At 45.1% G+C, this 23,278-nt stretch overlaps 1 protein-coding gene and 1 non-coding gene across 2 annotated transcripts in view; both read right to left on the bottom strand.

The window, feature by feature from the left end:
• The window catches only part of CFAP221 (cilia and flagella associated protein 221), an 84,519-nt gene extending 72,103 nt beyond the window's left edge, over positions 1–12,416 (bottom strand). Inside the window, exons 1-3 of the mRNA XM_060015751.1 lie at positions 12,342–12,416; positions 10,605–10,787; positions 7,931–8,031 (exon numbers count right to left, since the gene is read on the bottom strand). Of these exons, the coding sequence (XP_059871734.1) occupies positions 7,931–8,031; positions 10,605–10,743 (240 nt within the window). The 5' untranslated portion in view covers positions 10,744–10,787; positions 12,342–12,416. The remainder of the gene's footprint in view (positions 1–7,930; positions 8,032–10,604; positions 10,788–12,341) is intronic.
• Positions 12,417–14,306: 1,890 nt separating this feature from the next.
• On the bottom strand, positions 14,307–14,379 carry TRNAG-ACC (transfer RNA glycine (anticodon ACC)). The gene has a single exon. It is a non-coding gene; the product is annotated as a tRNA-Gly (tRNA).
• Positions 14,380–23,278: the final 8,899 nt, after the last annotated feature.

Below are 23,278 nucleotides of genomic sequence, written 5' to 3' on the forward strand. Positions count from 1 at the left end.
ATGTGGCCTTCACCTGGGCCAGAGGACAGCTAAGAGGCTCTTGGTCTCCAAAGTCCAGGCCAGAGGCTGAGCCTGTCACACGGCCACTGCCCAAGGCCTCGAGTTCACTGAGGCCCTAAGTCAGACTTAAGACACAATCTCTTGATGAGATTATACCAATGCTTGCATTTGTTAAAAGTTCTCATTTGTCACCTGTGAATATATATTTTTTAATTTTATCTTATTTTATTTTTTTATACAGCAGGTTCTTATTAGTTATCTGTTCACCTGTGAATATTCTTAAAGGACCACAATTTTTGTGACGCTGTTTTGGCATATCTTTTTAAAATTTTTTTAATTTAACTATAGTTGATTTACAATACTGTGTTAGTTTCAAGTGTCAAATTCAAGCTTCAGATTCTTTTCCATTATAGATCATTACAAGATAATGAAAATAGTTCCCTATGCTATACAGTAAAAGCCTGTTATTTATCTATTTTATATACAGTAGTGTGTATCTGTTAATCCCAAACTCCTAATTTATCTCCTCCCCCATCCCCTTTCCCCTCTGGTAACCATAAGCTTATTTTCTTTGTCTATGAGTCTGTTTTTGTTTTGTAAATAAGTTGATTTGTATTTTTTTTTTGGATTCCACATATAAGTGATATAATATCTGTCTTTCTCTGCCTCACTTCACTTAGTATGATAATCTCTAGGTCCATCCGTGTTGCTGCAAACCTAAATGTCCATCAACAGATGAATGGATAAAGAAGATGTGGTGCACACATATAATGGAATATTACTCAGCCATAAAAAAGAAGGAAATATTGCCGTTTGCAGCAACATGGCATATCTCTTTATTTTTTTAATTTTATTTTTAAAGTTACTTTTTTTTAAAATTTATTTCTGGCTGTGTTGGGTCTTCGCTGCTGTGCGCAGGCTTTCTCTAGTTGCGGTGAGCGGGGGCTACTCTTTGTTGTGGTGCACGGGCTTCTAATTGCAGTGGCTTCTCTTGTTGCAGAGCACGGGCTCTAGGCATGTGGGCTTCATAGTTGCAACATGCAGGCTCAATAGTTGTGGCTTGCAGGCTCTAGAGCACAGGCTCAGTAGTTGTGGTGCACGGGCTTCGTTGCTCCGCGGCATGTGGGATCTTCCCGGACCAGGGCCTGAACCCGTGTCCCCTGAATTGGCAGGCAGATTCTTAACCACTGTGCCACCGGGGAAGTCTGGCATATCTCTTTAATATGTGAGAAGCCTGAAAAAATAAAAGTTGCCCAGGCCTCTCTTGACCTCCAGGGGTTCTGCATGGGGGAATCTTGGTGAGGTGTGGGCTCCTGGATCTCCTACCCAGGAGAATGGTCCTTCCAGGAGACACTGGTATGCTGGAGCCCAGGATGCCTGGAACCTAGGGCTCTTCCCGTCTCAGAGCTCAGGATGTCTCAGTACCCAAACTACATTCCCTATCTATCTTTTTTTTTTACACTTTGTCAGCAGGTCAGTTTGATTTCTTTTTAAAAAGTAATATGCTTTCAGGGCTAAAATGGCATTCCTGCCTTTTCATTTATAACTAAAACTGGGGGTGAAATAATCATCATTGAAAGGGGAAAAAAAGCCTTGGGAAGATCAAGTGTTTAGAAAGTGTATGTTAAATTAATATTTAAAGTTTATTTGAAAACGTGAGCAACCCAGGATTGCCCTTGAGGCGAGACAAGATAAACTCACCTAAAACCCTATTCCGTCCCGCAATTCTGGGGTCAATAGATGTCCTTACTTCCCCCTGCAAGCTCTCTGCGCCCCTGGGAGCTGACCTCCTCCTGGCCCCGTGGGTCCTCACGACCTTGACACTCCCTCCCCTGGCCCCCCCGGGCCCCAACTGACAGCCCCCGCTTCAGTGTTTCAGAACGGGCCCCCAGAACAGGCAAGCAAGCATGGGACCACCAACCAGGCAGTCCCGGGTTGAACAGCTTTTACTCGAGGGTCACAGGGCTCTCCCAAGGGCTGCTCAGAGCTCCCGCCCCTCCGTCCCCACTCTGCTCCTTCCTTCCAGCCCCTCCACCGGGCAGAGCGTCGGGCCTAACCTTCAACCCCGGGCACTAATCATAGTATTTTCCAAACACAGCTCAGCCTCCAAGTCGGGGTCCTTCGACCCCTCCCTTCAGGGACACAGCTTCTCAGAGGTTAATACCCAACGCCAGGGATCTGGGGGCAAAGTGCAAGCAGCTCTATAAGTTCTTTAAAGTGTTTTGAGACAGGCTGGGACCTGGGACCTGGGACCCTTTGCTGCAGTGCTGGCACGGGGACAGACGTCTCCTGGAGCAACAGATACAAAGAAACTATAAGGGACTAAAAATAACTGCGTGCATGTGTAGCTGGGGCAAATTGTGGACAAGATACAAAAAGACCAAAGAAAAACAAAAAACAAACAAACAAAAAAACCCAACTGCCACTTCTGAGGAGCCAGGAGCAAAAGCAGGGCCCTGCGTAGGATGCCTGCACACAGCCCACCAAGGGGGTGGGCAGAGCACCTAGGCCACCCCTCAGGCCCGACCCCTGGACCTGCCCCCAGCCTCACCCCATATAAGGAACCAGCCCGCACCGCCTCGAGGAGCCAGAAAGGGAACAGGGAACCGGCTACCTGTTCTCGCTCCCCCCTGCTACAGCAAGGGCCCCAGTAAAGCCTTGCCTGAATGTCTCCTCTGGCCTCCTATTAATTTCTACTGATTACAGAGTCCAAGAACCCTGGCCAGTAACAGTTTTACCTTAAAATGCAGGTTGGTAATGGATTTTACTCTAAAATTTTGCTCTCTACTGCATTTCTCCGAAATGGGAGAGTAAAATTGATGCTCCAGAAGGATGCAGCATGTTTTTTTACACTGCAGCTTCAAGTCCCCACCCTCGCACACTGACTAGAAGCCACTGGGATTCGTGGCTCCAGTTTGAGAAGCAAGATCCTGGGGCAGGGGTGTCTCTGAATGCTGCAACAGGGACCTGAAAACTAATACAATTATTGCAGAAAGCCTGAAGGGAATGCTGCTCTGCATGAGATAAGGCTGTAGCGGCTGACAACTTCGTTTGGGGCTGGCCACAGTAACACTGGTTGCCTCATGGGAAAACTGATTAATTATTTCCTTAATAAATATAGTTTCCCAGACAACGTCTTTCCGCAGAGGGAAAGGGATTTTAAGAGGTCTTGGTTTTGAGAAAAGTGGGAACCATTATTTCAACTTTTAAATCGAAAGATTGATTTTGATATGAATCCAAGTAAAAGGCTTTAAAGCCTTTAACCAGATCTGGATCAATCTCAAATGTTAATGAACAATTTATTGTCCTTTTAAATACACATTCAATCATTCCATTCTTGGGTAATTTACACCGTTTCCTGTAACAAAACCAAGATAAAGGCAGAGTTGGATTTCCCCCCCTTGTTTGGCAAGAGTCTCAGGGTAATTCCCTTAGGTTTCTGCTTGAGTTTGCTGATAGAAACAGGAGGCTGGCTCTCCCAGAACGTTATTAAGATGAAATAATTTTGTACTTGCATCCATTTCTGCTTGTTTCAATGTCTGATAGAAGCAGTGTGATTATTTAGATGCTAGCCTGTATTTACTTGGAATTCACGAGTCTCTACCAAGTCACTCTCTTCCAATAAAGTGAGTTCAATATCTTGACAAGTGTTTATTGAGTGCCTTGTGTGTGTTAGGCATTGTGTTGTACAAAAGACAGAGACGGCCTCTGTTCTTCAGCAGAATGAAGTTTTTACCTCCCTCCAAAAAGCCTACGATCTAGGTAAAGCAGACCTCACACTGGTCTCCAAATATGCCACATGCTTTCCCTCCGAGCCTCTCTCCTCATCTCCCTCTATGCCCTGGGTGTCAGCTCCCAACTCTCACTTTGCTCTAGGCTATCCCAAATGGCTTCTCCACCACAAGCCTTTGGTGCCATGTGACCAGTAAGCTCATGAAAGATGCTCAACATCATTCGTGATTAAGGAAATGCAAATAGAACAACAGTAAGTTGAATGGTGAACTCAAAAAGATACAGCCACACCCTAATAACTGGAACTTGTGAATGTGACCTTATTTGGGAAAAGACTGATTGCAGACGCTATTAAGTTAAGGACCTTGAGATGAGATCATCCTGGATTACCCGGATGGGCCCTAAGTCCAACGACAAGTATCCTTTTAGAGACAGAAGAGAAGACAAAAGGGAGTGGGAGGAGAAGCCATGTGAAGATGGAGGCCAAGGTTTAGGGTCATGAAGCCTCAAAACAAAGAACACCTAGAGCCACCACAACCTGGAAGAGGCAAGGAAAGATTCCTCCCAAGAGCCCGTGGAAGGAGCGAGGCCCGGCTGACACCCTGACTTCGGACTCTGGTCTCCAGAATAAGTTTCTAGTTTTCTAAGCCCCTAAATTTGTGGTAATTTGTTATGGCAGCCACAGAAAACTAGCATACCATACAACCCAATTCCACTTCTTAATATATATCCGAGAGAATTAAAAATATATCCACACAAAAACATGGACACGAATGTCCACGATGACATTATTCCTAGCAGCCCCAAAGACAAAATCCAAACGTCCATCAACCGATGAAATGTGAACAGTGTGAAGGTTCCTTAAAAAACTAAAAATAGAGCTACCATATCATCTAGCAACCCCACTCCTGGGCATATAACCAGAGAAAGCCATAACTTGAAAAGATACATGCACTCCAATGTTCATAGCAACACTGTTTACAACAGCCAAGACATGGAAGCAACCTAAATGTCCATTGACAGAGGAATGGATAAAGAAGATGTGGTACATATATACAATGGAATACCACTCAGCCATAAAAAGGAATGAAATAACGCCATTTGCAGCAACATGGATGGACCTAGAGATTCTCATACTAAGTGAAGTCAGTCAGAAGAAGAAAGAGAAATATCATATGATATCACTTATATGTGGAATCTAAAATTTGATACAGATGAACTTATTTACAAAACAGAAATATACACACAGACATAGAAAACAAACTTATGACTCCCAAAGAGGAAAGGTGGGGGAGGGATAAATTAGGAGTTTGGGATTAAAAGATACACACCACTATATATAAAATAGATAACCAACAAGGACCTACTGTATAGCACAGGGAACTATACTCAATATCTTGCAATAACCTTTAGTGGAAGAGAATGTACAATAAGAATATATATAGTTACATAGATATGTATAATTGAATCACTTTACTGTGCATCTGAAACTAACACAGCATTGTAAATCAAGTATATTTCAATAAAAAATTTTTTAAACAAAACAAAATGTAATAAAGCCATACAACAGAATATTATTTGGCCATAAAAAGGAATGAAGTACTGATTCATGCTACAAATTGAATGAGCCTGGAAAACACGCTGAATGAAAGAAGCCAGTCGCAAAAGACCACATGTTGTGTGATTCCACTTATGTGAAACGTCCAGAAGAGGCAAATCTATACCAACAGAAGGCGGATCAGTGGCTGCCCAGGTTGGGGGTGGGTGGGTAAAGGAATGAGGAGAGTGAGGCGGGTGGGAACGGGTAGTGAATTGTTCACTCATTGCAAACAATGAGTAATTATGAACAATAATTATTTTAGATTTACCCTACCATCATCTAGATAGCAAACCTAATAACCAGGAAAAGCAAGTTCCAAAATGAATGATTAACTTTGGTCTTTGATGCTGTGTTCTAAGGAATGTGTCCTGATAGATTGAGGGGTAAAGTTCCCAATTGCGGTTTTAAATCCTGACCCTTTTCCTAGGAGGAAGCACTGGGCATCTAACAGGCTCCTCTCCCGATCCCTTCTCTCTCCACCCTCTTGGATGCGTAAGGACTGGCAGACGCTGCATTCTCTGGAAGCTGCATTCTCTGGAAGCTGCATTCTCTGTCGGCAGGGGTCTGCCCCATAGAACCTGGCCTCACTTCCTGACAGCTTTACCATTTGTCAGTTTCCTCCAGCGATTTTCCTCACTCTGAGGATGAGTCTAACACCATAGTTGGAATTCTGGCTCTAAATGATCCACTTTAAGACACGGTTTCGGCGGGAGGGATAAATGAGGACTTTGGGATCGACATATACACACTATATATATAAAATAATCAACAAGGACCTACTGTACAGCACAGGGAACTCTACTCAATACTCTGTAATGACCTATATGGGAACAGAATCTAAAAAAGAGTGGATATACGTATGTGTATAACTGAATCACTTCACTGTACGCCTGAAATGAATACATTGTAAATCAACTATACTCCAATATAAAATAAAAATTAAATTAAAAAAATTTTAGAAAAGACGCTATGTGAAAACAAAAATAAATAAGTGAAAGACATGGCTGATAAGAACGCACTGCGCGTAAACGCAGAGACGCCTGCGCTGGGAGGGGACGCCATCCACAAAGCCGGAGCCGCAGGGCCCACACGAGAGGGCCCACGCCTATCGGCCCCACTCCAGCACATGCCCGCAGCCCAGTCTAGCCCAGCTCCACGGCCGGCTGCCGTAGTTCTGACGTCCTGCTCAGTGTGACTTTGGAGGGTCACGGCAGGGTCTCTGAGGCGTTACAGCTGCTTTAATGCTCAGGCCCCCTTTTCGTGGCGGATTAGGAGTGCTGTAGCCACCGGGGGCCCTCCCCAGTCTGGACATCCGGGTCAAGGACGGGGAGCCAGAAAGGCCTGGACTCATGTGGCTCTGCGGTGGACTGCTGTCCCCACAGCTTCAGCCACTCCTCGGTGCGTCCTTTCACCTGTCCCTTCCCGAGCCCTTTCAGCGGAGCTGCTGCCCCAGGCCAGGCCAGAGTGTCTCTGGCCACAGTGACTGATTTAGGCCTGGGCATCTGACCTGAGCAGGCAAAACGGAAGCTTTGCTGGGCCCTTCGAAGAAAGGGACACCCCTTCCCTGGTGGTAGAGGCGTGGAGCGCAAGTGCACCTGAGGGGCTTCCCTGGGGGCGCAGCGGTTAAGAACCCGCCTGCCGATGCAGGGGACACGGGTTCGAGCCCTGGATCGGGAAGATCCCACGTGCCATGGAACAGCTAAGCCTGTGCGCCACAACTACTGAGCCTGTGCGCCTAGAACCCGTGCTCCACAACAAGAGAAGCCACCACGATGAGAAGCCTGCACGCCGCAACAGAGCAGCCCCTGCTCGCCGCAACTAGAGAAAGCCTGTACACAGCAAGAGACCCAACACAGCCAAAAAATAAATAAATGAAATAAATCTAAAAAAAAAAGTTCACTGGTTGGGAGGCAGGCAGCCTAAGAGTCACTCTGTCTCTGTCCCCGTGTTCTTGAGGCAAGTACTGTATTTAACATTCTGGAATCACGGTTTCCTCATCTCTACAAAGAGAGCCACAATACAACCTCCACAAAGCTAGTATAAAGACTAAACTGGACCACGTGAGATGCAAAGCACAGTTCCTGGCCCCTATGGTCACTCAGCAACGGCACCAGTTTGGAGAGAGTGCTGGGAGGAGCCTTTGGCAGGGGGAGGAAAGCTGTCCAAGGACACTGATGCAACTTTAAAATTTCTCATCCTAGAACTACCTTTCTGGTCCAATTTACATCTGCACTTCTGCTGATTATGCTTCTCTTTAGATGAATGAGTAATATAAATGTAGAACATTCATGGCATTTCATTATTATGACTAATTATCCCACTTAGAAAGCACCTACCCAGGGGTGGGGGAGGGATGGATCGGGAGTTTGGGGTCAGCAGATGCAAATTATTATAGAGAGAAACAGCAAGGTCCTCCTGTAGAGCACAGGGAACTATATTCAATATCCTGGGATAAACCATAATGGAAAAGAATATGAAAAAGAATGTATATATATGTATAACTGAATCACTTTGTTGTACAGCAGAAACTATCACAACATTGTAAATCAACTATATTTCAACGAAATTTAAAAAAAAAATTTTTTTTAAAGTACCTACCAGTATCTGCTGGTGGTGTTTTTCTACTTGATAGCCTCCAAAATGCAATATGCCAGGTTTTGCCTGTATGACCTTATTATTCAGAAGATTTGCATAAACCTCTATAAAAACAATGCAGATTAAGTATATCATGAGTTTAGACATAAAAACGTATATTAAGTGAAAGAAGATCCTATCAACATGAGCTCCCTTTAATCTAGGGTATTTTAAGCATACGAAGGTTTCAGACAGAGGATACAGCTGTCAACAAGATTAATGATTGTTCCACAAGAACTGGACTGCTTCTCCCTCGATTTTTACACATCACTTGGGGGATATTATCATCACGATACAAATTCACATTTATTATTATCTATTAAAATAACTTGCTCTGTACACATTTTATACAAGTCTTCATAATAAAACAAGGTTGTGAAGAGCACACACCCTGTGTTTTCTCTGTATAACGCTGCAATTGCTTATTATGTACAGAATATCCACTTCAAAGAATCCAAACAGCAAGAGTTTAATTTTATTACTGCGTATTTAACTGCTATTATTTGATTTCCTCTGAACTGAATTACAGTGCCATACAGAGTAATCCTAAGGCTCTGAAAAATTATGCCTCTGGACGGTAAAGTCCCGAACTGCTCTTGTCACGTGAGTGTCTTTTTTTGCTCCCAGTTTTGAGAACAAGGTTAGGACAGCTGAGCTCACAGAAGAGTCCAGGTCTACAAAACTTGTCCCGGCTCTTCACGCAGCAGGAACTGAGATGTGTGGAGAAGACACTGGGTCACAAGCCTTTCCGTGCCTTCCGTGCTTCACGCCAGGCATCTGTTTATAACCCCCCGTTCTTTCCATTTTGTAAAAATCAAACCCAGGCCTGGTTCCGACCAGTAAACTGCCTCCTGCGGTATGAATGCCCTGTCCAGTTTCCTACAAATGACGACCCTTCCCCTTTGGCTATAGCTAAATCTTGTGAGTCACTGGCACTCTGACCCCACCCTTCGCCCGCCATGTTTCGTACCCATCTACAATGGGTGTGAAACATTTGGTGTTTTTCTCCTCTGCGGGCGAATGGTCACTGTCATCAACTGTGGGCCAAACTGAAGGGCTGGACTGGGGTAAGGGTGGGGTCTCAGGGGGATTATGATCTCCGTAGTTTATTTGGTAAATTTGTAAGTATTGGTAATTACTTTTAAGTATTGAACATTACTTGGTAATTTTTTAAAAATTTATTTATTTATATTTATTTTGGCTGCACCAGGTCTTACTTGTGGCATGTGGGCTTCTTAGTTGCGGCATGCACGCGGGATCTAGATCCCTGACCAGGGATCAAACCCGGGCCCCCTACATTGGGAGCGTGGAGTCTTACCCACTGGACCACCGGGGAAGTCCCTTGGTAATTTTTTTTAATGCTGAAGATTTTGTTTGTAGGGCCACAAAACAGATGTAAAATGGGCATTTTTCTGTTAATGCCCAGAAATAGTCAAGTATACTAACTCGCACTCAGTGTGTTCTTCAGTGACAACAGAGCCACAGCAAATGCTGCATTTCCAGCATTTGTGATGGGCCTTGAACGGCAAGTGGGAAGCAAGCTAGTGGGACGTAGGGAGCGGGACACTGGGCTGCAACAGCTGAACACCACCTCTCCGCTTAGCTGGGCCACTCCAGCTTCCCCAACAGTAAAATGGACATAGACGGTATCATGATGATGTGATGGATTCAGTGAGAAGACCGCAGGCAAAATGATTAGCCTTCTGCACAACAGCCATAGGATTTAACAGGCTTTCCAGGCTCAGGGATGCGCGTGGGAAAAGGCACGTATCCTTGAAGAAGCAGGAGTAACAGGCATGGCCGGAGCTGGGGGACTGGAGGGGCCCTGGGTGGGCAGGCTTAGACCAACGGCAGAGAGGGCCAAGTGCCAAGCAAAGGAACTGCACACAGGGGATCCCCTGAGAGCATCCAAACAGGATGGGGGCAGGAGCCAGCATGGATTCTAGGAAGGACAATGCCAGGGCTGTGAAGAGTGTGGCCAGGGAGGAGGGCCCTGCAATAGTCCTGGTGACCTGCTGAGGATGCAATGGGGACAGAGAGGAAAGATTATTGGAGGAAGTGGAGGTGGCAGAACTTGGCGACCAATTTCCACCACAAAAGTCTACCAGTTACAGAACTTCCCTGCTGTCCAGTGGATAAGACTCCACGCTCCTCCCATGCAGGGGAAGCGGGTTTGATCTATGCTCAAGGGAACCAAGATCCCACATGTGGCCAGGCAACTAAGCCCACGCACTACAACTACTGAGCTCACGCGTCTCAAAGAGAGAGCCCGCGTGTCGCAAACTACAGACCTCACGCGCTCTGGAGCCCAAGCGCCACAACTAGAGAGAAAACCCGCCACCACAACTAGAGAGAAGCCCGAGCACCACAACGAAGAGCCCACACTGCAACGGAAAATCCCATGTGCTGCAACTAAGACCTGATGCAGCCAAAAATAAATAAATAAATATAAAAAAAAAAAGTCTACCAGTGAAGTGGATGGATCTAAATGGAACCATTGTTCTTAATGATGAACACTATCACCAGCCTGTAAAACAATACAGATAAATCAGCACCCAACATTCCTTTATGCTTTCTGGACTTTGGATCCTCTGGGAAGATGTGAGTTGTAAAGCAGATCTGTTTCCTAACCACCTACTTGATTCCAGGAGGTGATTAGGTACTTCTTTTGGTTTCTTGGGTTCCTCCACTAGGCTCCTTAAAAGGAGGGGCGATACATCATGAAATGGTTCTTCAGCATTCTTTACTTCTCTGCTGGGGGTTTTCACCGCTGCCATTTTATGAAAAATGGAGTCTTCTTTTTAGAGCCAAAGGTCATTTCCTGGGAAGAAAACAGTAGTCATATAATCATCCACAGGAAACCACACACTGTTTCTTCTCAACCCTTGACAAATGTACTTCTTGTCACTGTGTGGTTTACTGTGGCTCAGGGCCCCCCCCCCCCCCCCCCCCGCCTCTCCTCTCTCGCCGCTCCGTTCCCACACAGGTGGTCCCATTCATCTTGTGTCACACATGGAACCCAGTGCCGTGCCGTTGCTCAAAACCCTTCCGTGGTCCTTCATTCTGTTCAAGAGCTTTTCCCAAAATGTAGCCCTGATGCTTCCTGAGGCTCTCACAGTTGATGAAGTTTGGAAAATATTGAAGTCAGCAGTTAAACGGGGCTTTTCTTTCTGAGATTTCTCCGAATCAGTTTCTTGGATGGACGTGACCATGAAACCCTTCAACACTGGGAGACACTGGCATTTTTTTTTTTTTTTTTTTTTTTTTTTTGCGGTACGCGGGCCTCTCACTGCTGTGGCCTCTCCCGTTGCGGAGCACAGGCTCCGGACACGCAGGCTCAGCGGCCATGGCTCACGGGCCCAGCCGCTCCGCGGCATGTGGGATCTTCCCAGACCGGCGCACGAACCCGTGTCCCCTGCATCGGCAGGCGGACTCTCAACCACTGCGCCACCAGGGAAGCCCAGACACTGGCATTTTTGAGCCACCTTCCTGGGCCCCTCTCTGGGGAGAGGAGGTGGAGAGCCATAGACCTCCTCCCCCGCCACTGGGTGCTTTCCTAGGAGCTCTGTCCTAAGACCGAGGGTCCTGGTTCCGTCACACCCTTTGCCAGACTTGCCTTCATAAAGTTCACACTGATCCCAATGCCCCTTAACGTTCTTTAGCAATTGCTGCCTCCACTACTTCTGGCATTAATAATGTATTGCCTTGTGATGGCATTTTACAAATCCCACACATCTTTATATCTCCCACAGCTGCGTCTCTAAGCTTGGGGGCTGCTCTGTGAAGCCCCTGAGACTGACGTGAAATCACGTGTGGATCTTTACGTGTGTTCTTTTGTTTTTTGTTTTGAGAAGGCTCATAGCTTTAGATTCCCCAAAGAGTACAGCATCAAGCAAAATACACTGACCACACTGAAGAGGTGCTTAACAATCACTTTCTTAAGGAAGGTTCTCCTTTCTACTCTCGGCCCATCCCCTCTCGCCAGCACGGCTGAAGATTCACCTCGCCCAGCTCCTTCCCCTCGACCCCTTCAACACCCGCCCCGGTTCACTCTCCAGCCCCCTCCCCTCACTTTCCCTGCCTGTACTTCAGGGAGACACAATAGCTAAACCGTTGTCATCCAAGCTCCCATCCCAGGTCACTCACCCCCAAGGTGAACTGTCCCCCTTCCCCCCACCTCCCCCCCCCACCGCCAGGCATCCTCGGTTTCGCGGCCCCATGCTTTACGGGGCAGGCCCTCTCACCCTCGGCAAACGCCTGCTCCCCTCAGCACCCCTTTACCCCAGAGCAGGGTCGAACCCAGACCCACGTGCCACCCGCATCCTCATTTAACCCTTTGGGCCCGAGCTCTCCTCCGCCCCCCATCCAGGCTGACTTGCGGCTGGACACCCGTCCGGGGTTCAGGCTGCCTTCACGGCCCCAGGTCCCAGGCCGCTCACCCCGGAGCGGGTTCCCGGGTGGGATTCCGCGGGCGCCGCCACCTTCCCCGAGCGTCGCCATGACGACGCGGACGCGCTCCCTGGGTCACGACCGGACGCGACCAAACTCCCCTGGGACGTGGGGGGACCCGGGCGGCCGCTGCTGGAGGTCTGGAGGCCGTGGGTCAGTTCTGGGGACTCGGAGCAGTCTCTGCGGCCTGGGAAAGAACAAAGAGAGCGACTTATAGCGTGTGAAGACAAGGAATTCCCGAGCGGACATGAGGAAGTCGGAACACACCATAAACTGCATACCCCGAGAGCAGATGGCGGGAGAGCTGGGCTGAAACGGGCGGGGCTTAAGGGGGTGGTGCTGAAGCTGACGGGGCGGAGCTGAAGCTGAAGGGGTGGGGCGGGACCGAAGGGGGCGGGGCCTACCAAGCTCAGTGGGTGGAGCTTCCCCGAGGGACATTCAGTCCTAGACATCCTACTGTAATATAGTTCATTTTACACTTTCTATTATGACAAATTCCAAACATATACAAGTTTCAAACATATACACTTTCTATTATGACAAATTTCAAACATATACAGGCAGAATAGTTGATTAACCTTCAACACCAACCTGCAACAATTATCAAATCATGGCCAATCTTGTTTCATCTATACCTTTCCTCTACTTCCTGTATTTTTTTCATGTCTGAAATCCCAGACATCGTATCAACAATAAATATTTCAGAATATACCTCCAAAAGAAAAGGCCTCGTTTTAAAAATATAACCACAATCAGTACCGAAAACATTACAATAATTTCTTAACATCTTCAAATACTGAGTACTCAATTGTCTCATAAACGTCATAAAATATTCTTTTAGTTTGACACTTTGAATCACAATTCAAATAGAATCCACACATTACAATAGATTGATATGTCCTTTAGGTCTCTTCATCAATAGATTCTCTCTCCATGTCTTTTTGTTGTTGTTGCAATTTATTCATTGAAGAAACTGTTCCTGTTTAATAATGGTATTTAGGGATTGTAAACCATGAAACTGGGCCAGCTCCCCAGACCTCTTGCCCTGTTTGCTCCACCCTGCTCATGCATGGACATTTTTCCTTACACAGACAGCTCAGGTCTCTCTTCCTGGGAGCTGCCCTTGTCCTGCTCCCTCCTTGTATGACTTGGCACTTGCTTGATGTTATTTACGGCTTCATGTTGATAAGAGATTATCGTAGGAATCCAATAAGGATACCTGCCTTTCCCAAACCCACATCACTTGTGTTGCATGCGCTTTTGTGCCCCTCCCCCTCCCCCACCCTGGAATGCTCATTTTTCCCATCTTCCCGTTTTCCAGCACCTCCCTTCTCCCTACCATCATCCCTGATTAAAAATCTCCCTATCTTTCAAGGGTATCAGTAGAGATGGTGTAACCTCTACCTGCTCCTTAAGCATCCAGACCACAAGGACTGTTTCCTTCCTCTGGGCTCCTATTCACTTTGTTTTGTCATCTTTGGGGGCACTTTTTATATGCCAAACACATCATTATGTGTGTGTTTGAAGCCGCAGAATTCTTAGGAGGAGGAGACCATGCCTTATCTTTGCATCTCCCACAGCCATTGGCACAGTTCTTTGTTCAGAGTGAGTACCCAGTAACTGTTGGTCAAGTGGGCAAAAAAATTAATTCACTTGCTTATATAGTAGATTGCTTTTTACTTTTCTGTTTTGTTGCCCCAACAAGGATGTAGATTTCAGAACAAGTATTATGTTTCCCATATTCCCGGACCTTTCCACCTGAGATCAAATCATCAAATGCTTATCTCCATACACTTTTTAAGGGGTATTGGGTAACATTTTAAAATTTTCCTTTAAGTTTTTTGTTTTGTTTTGTTTTTTTGGCCACACCTCGCAGCTTGCAAGATCTTAGTTTCTGGACCAGGGATCGAACCTGGGCCCTCAGCAGTGGTAATGCAGAGTCCTAACCACTGGACCACCAGGGAATTCCCTGATTTTCCCTTAAGTTTTTAAATAAATTTGCCAAATTCCCTATTTTATATGTAAAGATAGATAGATAGGGATATACATATAACATGTAGGTCTCTGTACAATCAATTAAGCAAATTGCATATTATTGTGTAGTATTCACTGTTGGTCATCTGCTTCCACTTTCTTACAAACAGAACCGCAGCTTTGCTAAGATTTCTCCCTAATCCCCAGTTCCGTAGACCCCACTTAGATTCTGATTAGTCTATACCAATCATCGAATTTCCAATCTTCTTGCCCACGATTGATTTATGGTTGAGTACGTAACTCAATTCTGGCCACAGAGACATTAGAGTAAGGCTTCCAGGGGACCCTGGAAAAAGGCTTCCTTTCTCCTAAGAAAGAGACATACAGTATCTTTCTCTTTCTGGACAGTGTAGTATCCAGAAGTGATTCCTTGGAAGTGCAGCAGCCCCCAGAGGCATTGAGGGGTCCTAGTGTTATGGTGAAGGTGGCGGTGGCGAGGATAGCAGAGCAGGAATGAGACTCCACCTGGATGATGTCATCTCAACTCTGATTGTTTGGTACCCAAATCCCATGACCTCTTTCTTTCAGCTGAAAACATTCTGACATACAATGATTTCTAAACACTCACTAATCAAAAGTGGTAGCACAGAGGCTTGTTAGAAATGCAGAATTTCAGGTCACCTCGGAACGCCCGAATCACAATCTGCATTTTAATAAGAGCCCCTCCCCAGGAGATTCATGGACACATTAAAGTTTGGAAATGACTGAACTGATGCCGTACAATTCCAGCTGTTCTAGATCATCCATTATTTAATCGATTCATTTACGTATTTCACATTTATTTCACTTAGCGTTTGCAGTGAGCAGAATACAAGGGTATCCCAGCCTCTGACAAACTAATGCAATAAAATGGGTGTGACAAGAGGCACGGAAGCTGATGCACAGGGGAGCGGTGAATTTCCTTGCCTGAAACTCCTCGGTGGCTTCACATTGTGCAGAAAATAAAATTCAAAATCCTTAACACAACATTCAAGGCTCTGCAGGACCTGACTGCTGGCCCCTCTCTCCACCTTCTCCCTCACCCCTGGCTCCACTCTTCTCCCCCCACAGCCCTTTGCCTGGTGTGGTGAGTTAAAGCTGGCTGAAGGTTCTCTGACACTCCTCCCATGAGAAGTGGGGACCCTGTGCCCTCCCTTTGAATCTGGGTGGGTCTGCGACTACTTTAACGGCCCAGTCCAGTCCTGCCGGAATTTCTGACCCCAAAATTCATGCAATAGAATAAAATGGTTGTTGTTTCAAGCCTGCAAGCTCTGGGATACATCTAGCTGCAGCAATGAATAATGGAAAACTTGGCTAAGTCCTACTCAGCCTAAGGATCCCTTCCTTAGAGGGGCTTTTCCTGGCTTCCCTAGCTAAATCATGTCCTACCCCATCATCCTCTCTCCCAGCCCCAGGTTCTTTTCCTTCATTGCATTTTTCGCAGTGTGATTCTAGACCGATGGCTTTACCTCTTTGACCTCTGTCTTCCTAGACCATAAGCTCAGCGAAGTTTGACTTGCTCACCACCATATACTCATCACCTTACACACTGCCTGGCACGTGGTGGGACCTCCAAAATATTCAGAGAATTAAGTCATTAATGAATTATGCCAAGAGAGTCCTAAACTTCTATATATATATACATATATATATATACACACACACACACATATACACACACACGTATATACACATACACACACACATATATATACACAAACACACATATATATACACACAGTATATATACACACACACATATATATACCCATATACACACATATATATACACAAACACACACATATATACACACATATACACAAACACACACATATATATACACATACACACACATATATATACACACAATATATATGTATACACACACTTATTTAGAACACACACATATATATACACACACATATATACACAAACACACACATATATATACACATACACACACATATATATACACACAATATATGTGTATACACACACTTATTTAGAACACACACATATATATACACACACATATATACACATACACACACATATATACACATACACACATGTATATACACACACATACACACATATATATACATATACATACACACACATATACACACACATATATATACACACACACACATACACACACACACATATATTTAGAACACACACACATATGTGTTTGAAATATAGGCAATATATTCATATGGTTCAAAATTCAAAAAGTAAAAAAATCTCCCCCCTACCCCTGTCCATAAGCCACCAGGTTCCCTTTCCTAGAGGTAACACATGTTGCCAGATTCTTATTTATCTTACCAGGCATATGCTATGCATACACAAGCAATTATATGTATGCTTCTACTTGTAAGCAGTTCATCCCCTGTTTAAAAGCCAAATTGCTCACTCTTCTGTCTCCTCTTTTTTCCACTTACAATAAATCTGAGTGATCATGAAACTGTGCCCCACAGGAGCTGATAACTGATAGAAATTCTTGAACTTGTCTTACAGAACAATAGCTAAGGGCACAGCTTGTAAAGCACTTTGCTTCTGTCTTCATTGTCAACAGCCTTCACTAATGACGTTTGCTTTAGTTTCTTTCCTCCCTCCCTCCTTCCCTCCCTTCCTTTCTCTCTCTCTCTTTAATTGCATGCCTTCCCAGCCTCACTCAGCCCACTTATTTTACAAGATCTTTCAGCTCCTGCCCTGTGTGAGCCAGCTGGGGCTGGTTGAGACCACAGACCCTAAGACTGGGCCTGTGCAGATGCCCTATGAATGGCCTGTTGACCTCAGAGGACTGGAAAACCGCACCCCCCAATCATGGTCAGTGCCTCCATTTTGAATATCCAGAAGCAGGTATCCGAGATGCACCTGCACAGAACAGCAATTATCTGACCTTTCCTCTACCTCCAATCCCCTTTCCTCACGCCTCAGACCACCCTGCTTATCCCATAAATATCCCAAGCCCCTTGCCTTTGGGGAGGTGGATCTGAGACAGGTTCTCCCATCTCTTCACTTGGCTGCCTTGTGAATAAACTCTTTCTCTGCTGTAAACCTTGGCGTCTAGTGGTTGGCTTGCTGTGAGTCCGGCGAATGGACCGTTCTGTAACAGTCATTCCGTATCTGTCCATAAGGTACCTCCTCATTCTTATTTTATGGCTGCGTATATTCAGTATTTTATGCAACCTGTCCCCTATTGTTGGATATGTGGTTGTTCCTGATCTTTCACCATTATAAACAATGTTGTAGGATTTCCCTGGTGGCACAGAGGTGAAGAACCCGCCTGCCAATGCAGGGGACATGGGTTTGAGTCCTGGTCCAGGAGGATCCCACATGCTGCGGAGCAACGAAGCCCGTGTGCCACAACTACTGAGCCTGCACTCTAGAGCCTGCAAGCCACAACTACTGAGCCCACGTGCCACAACTACTGAGCCTGCTCGCCTACAGCCTGTGCTCCACAACAAGAGAAGCCACCACAATGAGAAGCCCGCACACCGCAACGAAGAGTAGCCCCCACTCGCCACAACTAGAGAAAGCCTGTGTGCATCAACGAAGACCCAACACAGCCAAAAAAAAAAAAAAGTGTTGTAATGGTTTATACAATGCATATATCATTTCTACAGACTTTTGCATATATACATTCACGTACATGTGAGTATATCTGTAGGAAACGTCCCTAAAGTAGAAGTGCTAGGCCAAAGGGTCTGTGCCTCTGTCCTATTGATAACTATTGTTGGGTCACCCATCATGGGCTTTGCATTAATTTTTGCTCCTACTTGTAAAGTGTGAGGTCATTTGTTTCCTTACAGCCTCACTAACAGAATATATTACAAAACATTTATACTTTTGCCAATCTGATAGGTGAAAAATGGTATTTCAGTTTGGTTTGATTTTATATCTCTCTAATGATCAGTGAAGGTGAGCATGTTTTCACATGTTTAGGAGACATTTGTGTTTCCTTTTCTGTAATCCATGTCCCTTACTCATTTTTCCATTGGATTCTTGATCTTTTTCTTATTGACTTGTTGAAGCTCTTTATATATCAGGGAATTTGTCTTTCATTCCTTGATAAGTGTTGCAAAAATTTTTCCAACACTTGTTATTTGACTTTGCTGTTAATGGTTTTTGCCTTGCAGAATTTTAAAAAAATTTATGTTGTATTCATCATGTATTGCTCCATAACAAATTACCCCAAAACTTAGTGACTTAAAACAACTATGGGGAATTCCATCATGGTCTAGTGGTTAAGACTCTGCACTTCCACTGCAGGGGGCATGGGTTCGATCCCTGGTCCAGGAATTAAGATCCTACATGCCACGCAGTGCGGCCAATAAATAAGTAAATAGTAAAAAAAAAAAAAAAATTAAAAAAAAACTGCAAACACTTACTATCTGTCGCGATTTCTGTGGGACAGGAGTTCAGACAGGGCACAGCAGAGATGGCTTGTTTCTGCTCCATAATGTCTGGGGCTTCAGTTGGAAGACCCGAAATTCGGGGAGGTGAAGTTGTCGGAAGGCAGTTGACGCTAAAGCTGCCAGCTGCAAGCGTAGATGAAGATCTTGCCCAAAATACCAACAAGTGGCCTGGACTTCTTCACAACATGGTTGCTGGGTTCACAGGGCAAGTATCCCAGGAGAGAGCCAGGTTTAAGCTGTATTTCCTTTTTAAAATTTTTTTAAATTGAAGTATAGTTAATTTGCAATGTGTTAGTTTCAAGTGTATAGCAAAGTAATTCGTATATATGTATATATCCTTTTTCAGATTCTTTTCCCTTATAGGTTATTTCAAGATATTGAGTAGAGTTCCCTGTGCTATACAGTAGGTCCTTGTTGGTTATCTATTTTATATAGAGTAGTGTGTATATGTTAATCCCAAACTCTTAATTTATCTCCCAACCCCCCACTAGCTCCTTTGGTAACCATAATTTTGTTTTCTATGTCTGTGGGTCTACTTCTGTTTCTATTTCTATCATTTTTTTAGATTCCACATATAAGTGATATCATATGATATTTGTCTTTGTCTGACTTATGTCACTTAGTATGATCATACCTAGGTCCATCCAAGTTTCTGCAAATTGCATTATTTCATTCTTTTTTATGGCTGAGTAGTATTCCATTGTGTGTGTGTGTGTGTGTGTGTGTGTGTGTGTGTATCACATCTTTTTATTTTATTTATTTATTTATTTATTTTTGGCTGTGTTGGGTCTTTGTTGCTGAGCACGGACGATCTCTAGTTGTGGTGAGTGGGGGCTACTCTTCATTGTGGTGTATGGGCTTCTCATTGCGGTGGCTTCTCTTGTTGCAGAGCACGGGCTCTAGGTGAGCAGGCTTCAGTAGTTATGGCTCATGGGCTTTAGAGCGCAGGCTCAGTAGTTGTGGCGCACGGGCTTAGTTGCTCCACGGCATGTGGGATCTTCCCGGACCAGGGCTCGAACCCGTTTCACCTGCATTAGCAGGTGGATTCTTAACCACTGTGCCACCAGGGAAGTCCCGCCACATGCATCTTAATTAGTATCGCTAGATAATTTAATTGCACTGGATTATTTTCAACCTCATGCAATGCTGAAAGATTGGTATTATTTTCCCCACTTTACAGATGAGGAAATCGAGGCTTAAAGGGCTAAAGTAACTTGCCCAGGGTCACAGTAATTGATGACTAAATTAGGAACAGAATCCAAGTTTGTCTGTTGCCAACCTTCTTTTCTGTGTGCCAAGTCAAACTGCCTTAGTAGGCAGAAAAGCAGGGAGCCTCTGGGAGGCCAGCGTGCACCTGACCTTTCTTCGCTCCGTCCAGTGAAGATAAGGCCTGGAGAGCATTAGCAACGCTGTCTTTCCGATATGGTTTTATTTGCTCTCTTTTATCTGATCTCTTTTAATGATAATATTTCATGCAAATGTTTAAACGGATGCTGACAAATGGAGGAGGAAAGTTAGAGAAGTAAAAACTGCTTTCCTGAAAAAGCCAGCCCCCATACCAAAGTAACCAGTGGGCCCGAGCCCTAAAACCTCATGCAAACGTCAGTGTACACCTTTGCACTTCAGCACTGAATAGGAAAGCATGCCAGCCCCATCATTTATGGCTCATCAATAATGCATTAGCTTGAGTCCCAGAGGAGCTCACACTCAAGGGAGAACAGACCTTTTTGTTTGGTTTATTGATTAGCTGAAGGGGCAGAGCAAGTTCAGTGAGGTTTCACTGGTGTAGTTCGTTCAGGGGGCTTAGACCTGGACCCCCAGGCCAGCTCCTCGCTCCCCCACCACACCCCTCCCCCAGCACTCTCTTCATCCCCCCGCCCCCAAACCAACCCCTGCAGCTCAAGCATCACTGTCCTGGGAAGCTTCCATAGTGTATGCAGGGCTCTTTTTGTTACAAGTGACAGAAATGAATTCGAAAGTTAAAAAAATAAAAGTTTAAAAACTATCTATCTGAGGGAACTCTATTCAATACCCTGTGATAATCCACAATGGAAAAGAATATGAAAAAGAATACATATGTATGTATAACTAATTCACTTAGCTGTACAGCAGAAATTAACACAACACTGTAAATCAACTATGCTCAACATTTAAAAATAAAATAAAATAATAAAAATTATCTATCTGTTTATCTACGTATCTATCTATCTACCTACCTACCTATCTATCGAGGCGTCCACCACAGCTGCGGGCAGGTGCCAGAGGATGGCTTCTTTGTCCCTTGGGTCTCTCCATAACGTTGGAAGGCTGCCATCTTGCTACCAGCTTCTGCGTAATATGCCATCACGTAGGTTCTGTTGGTGCCACTCCTATTGGCCCTGCTTCAGCCGTGTGTCCATCCCTGAAGCAGTCACTGTGGTCAGTTGGCGGGGGCGACTCTCCTTGCCCAGGTCTGGGTCACATGCTCACGCCTGGGTTGCCTGTGGTGCAAGTCCCACCCAAGCCACGTGGTCTGCGAGTGGGGACGGCCAAGGGAGCTCCTTGTAGCAGAAGAAGAGGGAATGGCGGTTGGCCAGACACAACCAACACACGCCTAGGAGGTTGAACCTTGTAAAATCATCACTATCCAAATGTAATTTATCCACAAAGATGATGAGTGACATGGCAGCCTAATACATTAACCCTCAAGGCTTAGTCTGGTCCTTTAGTATGTATACGCTCCCACAGAATTTATCCCAGTTTATGATACCCACCATACATTCTGCAGTTGCTTACTTCAGCCAACCAATTGGTTTGTTAAAAGTGTGGTTGTGCAAACTTCTGAAGTCTTGACTACCAGCCTCAGTCATCTTTCCAGGCCTCCCGGGAGCGGGGTGCAATCACAGCACCATGGGCTTCATGCAGGCAATTTCCCCAGGCCTCTATTGGTCCGGCACAGCACGTGGAACACAGTAGCTGCTCAATAAATAAGCACTGAGTGGATGTGCTTAGCTACGTTCTCTCTCTCTCTCTATATATATATCCTAATTTCTTGTTGAAGTAGTTAAACATAAATCTCCAGCCAACCATGTGACCCCTCTCCACAAAATGAAGAAAAGAATGAATCCATTTTATTATTGAGTGGCCATGAATAACCAGACTCTGATGCACATCACTGGCAATCCCATGGCAAAGACAAATAGAAATCTTACCCTTTTATAAAGCCAGACAGATACAATCCATAGCACACATGCTAATTGTCTTTAACAAAGGAAAAATAAAACTTCTCCTATCCTTTTGACAAGCAGGAAATTACAACTTGGAGCCAAGTGCTTGGGCTAAACTCCCACAGCATTAGGAAGACAGGGCACCATCCTCCTTGACATTCACATTGCAAAGGGATGGTTCCAAGACCTTCATGAAAGACATTCCTGGGATGCAAAACTGGCAAGAGGCTGTTGAGCTTTCATAAAGATCTACATACATCTCAAAGAGACAAATGGGATTTATAAGTTTTCTAGAGGAACTGTTGAAAGAAAAGGGAGAGAGGAAAAGCTCTCTTTCCCTTTTGATGCCAGGGAAATGTTTATATTTCATTTTGGTAGGGGGTGGGGATTTGCACTGTAGGGGAGGAGAAACCTCATTCCCTTTCCCCTCCCAGTTTCAATGGCTGAAGCCTGTGCGAATCGGTCTGGTAAAAGACAGATTAACAGGAGAAAAAACAGTTTTAATTACCCACTTATGCACGGACTTTCACAAGGAAACCAGAGTCCAGGAGGCAGCCAGATGATTGGGGTTTATTTATTATTTTAAAAAATATTTAATTATTTGGCTGCGCCGGGTCTTAGTTGCGGCATGTGGGATCTAGTTCCCTGACCAGAGATCGAACTCGGCTCCCCTGCTTTGGGAGCGCGGAGTCTTCACCACTGGGCACCAGGGAAGTCCCCAGATGATTGAGGTTTATATACCGTCTTAGGCTAAACAAAGGAAAAGTGGTTTCGGGGCTTCTGGGTGGGGAGCTGAGCTAGGAAGGAGGGGTGGCTGCATGGTGAATGAGGTTTGTCTCGCTGTGCAGGTAAGGCTCTCTCAGATGATAAGGCTTGTCTTCAGGAGTAGCTCTCTTCCTGCTACAGAGACTTCTTATAAATGGAAATTTCCTTTACATAAGGGCAGCTTTGGACTTTACTTTGGGCAGTTCTGGGGAGGTGAAGAGCTCTTCCTGTGTCTGCTGCTTCTCAGTTCCCTTTAGCTCAAAAGAATCCTTATGCCAAAGCGGCATATTTGGGGTGACGTGCTGGTGCCCTTCAGTATTTAGCCTTACACTCTGCCTTACAGGGGTGATAAGAATATCTGTATGAAACAGTTAGGGAACAAGTTACCCTGGAACCAAATACAGGATCTCCCATCCTCAGGGTAACTTAAAAAAAATTTTTTTATTGAAGTATA

The sequence above is a fragment of the Delphinus delphis genome, chromosome 7, assembly GCF_949987515.2.
Source record: "Delphinus delphis chromosome 7, mDelDel1.2, whole genome shotgun sequence".
Classification (NCBI taxonomy): domain Eukaryota; kingdom Metazoa; phylum Chordata; class Mammalia; order Artiodactyla; family Delphinidae; genus Delphinus; species Delphinus delphis.